Source organism: Neomonachus schauinslandi, chromosome 1, assembly GCF_002201575.2.
Source record: "Neomonachus schauinslandi chromosome 1, ASM220157v2, whole genome shotgun sequence".
NCBI classification, from domain to species: domain Eukaryota; kingdom Metazoa; phylum Chordata; class Mammalia; order Carnivora; family Phocidae; genus Neomonachus; species Neomonachus schauinslandi.
In genome coordinates this window covers 33,318,646-33,324,122 of record NC_058403.1, presented here as the reverse complement: position 1 = coordinate 33,324,122, position 5,477 = coordinate 33,318,646, and the positions used below count along the sequence as shown (strand labels likewise).

Below are 5,477 nucleotides of genomic sequence, written 5' to 3'. Positions count from 1 at the left end.
TATAAGATAGTAATAGCTAACAATTATGTCATACGGTATTTTAAATGCTTTATATGTATTTACCCATTTAATGTTCACAAAATATCTTTTAGTTACAGGTACTGTTTTTAGGTCCATTTTATAGATGAGGGAAGGAAGTTATAGAAAAGATAAGTAATTTTGTCCAAAAATGACACAACTCATTAGTGGCAGAAGAAAGAGGCAGAGTGGAGATACTCTAGATCCCAAGGCTGTGTTGCTAAGCTGCACACTATGTTTGTTCCCTCAGTGGAGCTCAGGTTTCCTGCTTCTATTTATGTGAATATTAGTGATTTGCATGGAATGTCTTCTGTGTGTGTGTGTGTGTTTAAACCAGTCATCTTTTATTGGATGTTAATTCTGATTAGGATGTGAAAGGATTCAAGGGTGCCAGGCAAAGGTCGTGGTCAGGAATGCCGAATGTGCCTCCACACTGGGCCCTCTTCAGTGGTACTTGCGTAGCCGCTCGTGCTTGAGTTCCTTGTAACAACGACAGTAGTTGAAAAGCACATAAGCTGCCAGCACCATAGAAATCCCAGCGATGCCCCCTTTCTTCACATTGACATACTTGTTGTAGTACCGGTAGTAACCTCTTTGAAACGCTCCAGCAATGCTCTTAGGGGTGAAATCCCACATCAGTATCCAGCTGGGCAGCTCTCCTAGTTGCACATCCATGAGCTTCTTCTCCTTCACTTGTACGACTGACGCCATCTTGTCCTTGGTGTCCGCTCTCTCTTCTATGTTTTTAATCTCTAGCCTTCCAGCCTTTAAAAACTCCTCTAGTGTCTTTGAAATTCTTTCAGGCAGGGCTAATTTCGTTGTGAGATAAGCATAAAGATTTTTCATCCTAGAATGATTTACTAAAGCAGGTAGTGAAAATCCTGGTAAAACAACATTAAAATAAGATACTTTCTCACTTACCTAGGTGCCTTAGATGTGAACCTAATTGAGGGGATCATAAAAGAACATGACAATGTGAAACAGGAGTTGGCAAAAGATAGAAAAATTGTATAATACATTTTCTAGGGAGGCATGTTGACTCAGATTTCTCTCTCTAGTAAAAGATGATTGAATTAGTCAGAGATGGAAATTAAAATCTTCCTAAAAAAAAATTAAAAACAAACTTCCTAAACTCATTGACTGAAATTCTCTAAGAGGTAAATTACTGATAATGAAGGAAGTATGGGTTGCATGCAATAAATCAGAGAAGAGGGCAGTGGAATATCTGAAAAAAGTAAGATGAAAAAGACTCAGGACACTTCATATCCTTGAAACTGCATTTCTGTGGTTGGCAAATGCTAAAAAGGAAAACTTTCAATGCTATGATATGACATAAAGGAACTTGTCGTTCAGAAAGGATTGATAGTAACTTTTTAATCATTTTATTGGCCATGTGGCTATCCATTCAATGTTATGGTGACTTTGTTCAAGCATCTTAAACTTCTAGAAGTACAGATCACTAACTGGCCATTTGAGCTGGAACACTTAGAGGAAGAACCACACACAGAAAGATGCCTTTTTATTTGCATATTACCTAAAGCAACACAAAACACATTTACAAACTTGATGTAGAAAGTGGGAGAAAGAAATTTCTAGGAACCAGAGAGTGGTAAATACAAATTAATGGTAAATTACCCATAATAACTGCTTTAAAGAGGCTGTATAAAATGGCAGTGATATTCTCTTTTATGCACACATGCAGCACACTTTTTCTTTTTGACATGTTTCCCAATTGTTTATTAATTTAGAGAATGCAAAATAGTACTAAGGGAATGCTTGCATCACAGTCACACTTTGTTCCATGTACCCTGCTTACCTGAATTAGGTGCAAAATTGCTCCACTTTTATTTTATCTATGATGAGATTTTTCAGGAACATCGCTTCATGATTGGGGAAGAACGACTGTGTTGCCTTCTCCTGTAGAGTGGTTGGGATAGTGTGCTGATTTTCATATTTTTTAAAAAGCTTTATTGAGATATAACTTGCATACCATAAGATTTGCCTGTTTTAAGTGTATAGTTCAATGAATGTTTGTATATTCATCATCATCATAATCTAATTTTAGAAACAGTCATTCTCCATTTCTATCCACTGCCCTGGGTGACAACTCATCTACTTTCTGTCTTAATATATTTCTGTCTCTCTGTATTTGCTTTTTATGGATACTTCATATAAGTGGAATCATATAATATGTACTCTTTGTAAGGCATGGAGGGGATTGAGAAAGATTTTAGAAGCTTTCTCTATTCTCTAGAGAGGAATAGTATTCTATATTCTAGCAAGTGTGAGAATTCTATACATTTGCACTTTCTATTTTGTGATCTTGGGCAGGTTGCCTAATCTTTTTTCAGTTTCTTCATCTGTAAAATGGAAATAATAATAGTACTTGTCTTATAGGGGTTTATGGGAATTGAATGCATATTTGCATAATATGCATAAAGTTTTTAGAATGGGGACTGGCTACACTAATATTACATGTAATTTTTAAATGTTATTGCTAGTTTGATTATCATCACTATACCTGAAGAAGAGGAATATAGTTGGGCAGATTTTTGAGTCTTGGTAAATTGGTACTGTTATCCTTGAAGTGATCAGTGAATGTAAATCTATGCATAGGGCAGGAAATTAAGAAGTAACTCTTCTCCTACAGGAATAAAATTGCCACATTAATGAATGGCAGCTTCCTAAATAATGAAAGGAAACTATGGTGAAGAGTGAAGAGTACATCATTTTCCCTGGGGACCAGCTGACTTTTCTTTCCTTAGTGTGAATCACGTGAGTGTGGTTCCCTTCTTGGGAAGTTCTATCTCCCTAACAGAGGAAAAGAATCAAGGGGTTATGGCAAGATTGCACAATTTTCCTACATTCTAACAACAAAGCAGAAGAATGTCCTTTTAAAAAAGTCCTGTACCAAGGCCAATTTCTGCAGCACACTTCAAAATAATCTCTATTCATCAACTACTCTGTCACTTCCAATAGATTTTTTTTTTCAAAGCTAAGTAGAATCGCTTATTTACTCCAGACTTGCCCTGTGAAATCTAAGCGGGCTGACCAATCTGTCTGTTTTACAACCTTAGCAGGTGGGAAAAACTTTGGGGGCAGCAGGTGTTACATTTCTCAAGTGGCTGCAAAATAGGAGTACCCTTGAAAGATGAACATTCTCTTTGCTTGTCTTTTTCCTGAAACAACTCTGACAGTCTGGTGTCTAACCTTGGTAAAACTTTCTAATATTTTTCCCACTACTGAAATGGATAATAAGAGAAATACATCATTTCTAATGAACAATTGCCACTTATTATGGAGTTGTATTTTCTGGGGGATCCAAAGTGTGATTGTATTCTCTGTTACATAGAGTGAACCCCTCAGGAAACTTTTTGCAGCCTAGGGTGTTCAAGTCAATTACTTTAATAGCTGCTTCTGTTATTTTTTATTTAAAAAAATAAAAGGGTATATCAGAAGATCTATTTTAAGTGCATTTTTATATTGTCCCCTTGATTTCAATTAAAATCTTAAACTTTAAAAAAATCTCAAAACTTTGAGTTCCATAGTCAATTGACTTCTCAAGGTGAGTCTGATCACATTTGTCCAATTTCTTTTACTTAACACTGCCAGTAATCTACCTGTTATTAGAGGTGGTAGTAGCATAGTGGCTTTAGTAAAACATTTTCATGTATTTCATATATCTCTTCAGAGGTAATTCTAACGTATATCCCCAGGATAATTTTTATATTATGTGATCACTCTATGCACTTAAAAAAAAGTGCTAACAATATGATGATCCAAATGATAGACCTGAATATCTCATCTATTTGGATTTCTTTTATTTTAGGCAAATATTTTTGAAATATCTCAATACTAAAGTCATTCCTTTCAGATTCTACATGGTTGAGCACCAGTGAATGAGTTTCTCATTTTTGATATTTCTCATTCTTTTAAAATGTCTAATCATCAAGAATTTGTAATTCCTAATTCCTTCAAAATAAGGAGCTGGGTGACCAAGAAACTTTCTGATGAGAAGCTATTTGAGATGTCTTTTCTAGTGATCAGTAAAATAATCCATGTAGATGATCAAAGGGAAAGACCAGAAAAATCAGAATCAGACCCTAAAATATGTAATAGTTATGTAATTCATAAAAGTGGCATCTCCAGTTAGTGGGCAAAGGATAGTTAATTCAATGAACAATGTTGGGTCAAAGTGATTCATGATTTAGGGGTGAAAATAAAATATCTATTTCAGGGGCACTTGGGTGGCTTAGGTGGTTAAGCATTCGACTCTTGATTCCGGCTCAGGTCATGATCTCAGGATTGTGAGACTGAGCCCCACGTTGGCTCTGTGCTGCATGTGGAGCCTACTTAAGATTCTCTGTTTCCCTCCCCCTCTACCCCTCCCCCCTTAAAAATGTACTTCACCTTATACAAAATAATTTTCACATGGATTAATATTTTAAACATAAAAATAAAACCATGAAACCTTCGGGAAAGGATGAATATTTAATCTTTTTGTAGCAATGGCTTCCAAGCATGAAAAATAAAGCTCTATAAATCATAAAAAAAAGGGGATTGAGATATTTGACCATGAAACATGAAAATTTACACATGGTAAAAACACCTCAACCAAATTTAGTACAAAGGATGAAATGGGAAAGATGTAATACACATGGGAAAGTAATGACATTGTTAAATATGAGGAAATATTGCAAATGAATGGAAACACCAAATACTTAATAATGGACAAAGAGTTGGCCATCTGCTCACCAAAATATGAAAGACCAATAAACATGACAAAATGTTCTAAATTATCTATTGATGAAATGAAATTAAAATATTATTGGAATGTTACTTTTGTTTTATTAATCTGGCAGATTTTTTGTTTTAAAATGACACTTGGTTAATGCGGGGGTAAATGAGTGTTACTTCATACTGGCAGTGACTGTAAATTGGTATAACTTGGTAGAGGACAAAACTAGTTGCAAAAGATTCTAGTTATAAAAAATATTCAAAATATTGGGGAAATAATTAGGCATGAGTCTAAGAATGAGCATGAGTCTAAGAATGAGTCTGAAGATTTAGTGATAAAGATATTCATAGAAGTGTTTTAATAGCAAATAAAATTGGAAACACTACTAATATGCAATTTATTGGGTAAAATATGATTCTTAGAAAGTACACATATGCATGTCATCCATTATGTCATAGAAGTATTGCTTAGGTAGAAAACTTGCTTATTAGAAAAGTTGGTTACAAACAACATATACATCATCTAACACATGGAAACTATATTCCCCAAAATATTTATAGCACTTTTTGGTAATGAAATTATGGGTGATTTTAATTTTTCTCTTTGGATTTATTGATTCCAATTTTTAATTTTTTATTTATTATTATTTTTTAAAGATTTTATTTATTTATTTGACAGAGAGAGACACAGCGTGAGAGGGAACACAAGCAGGGGGAGCGGG

At 34.6% G+C, this 5,477-nt stretch overlaps 1 protein-coding gene across 2 annotated transcripts; it reads right to left on the bottom strand.

Moving 5' to 3' along the window:
* Nucleotides 1–462: 462 nt before the first annotated feature.
* On the bottom strand, nucleotides 463–729 carry LOC110579754 (ATP synthase subunit f, mitochondrial-like). 2 transcript variants are annotated; one of them, XM_021689421.1, is made up of 2 exons: nucleotides 609–729; nucleotides 463–491 (listed from the first exon to the last, which is right to left on the bottom strand). In XM_021689421.1, the coding sequence occupies exons 1-2, from the start codon at nucleotides 727–729 to the stop codon at nucleotides 463–465; spliced, it is 150 nt and encodes a 49-aa protein (XP_021545096.1). The 2 variants fall into 2 exon arrangements, with proteins under 2 accessions (XP_021545096.1, XP_021545095.1); XM_021689420.1 differs by having other exon boundaries at nucleotides 463–729.
* Between the last annotated feature and the right edge of the window lie 4,748 nt (nucleotides 730–5,477).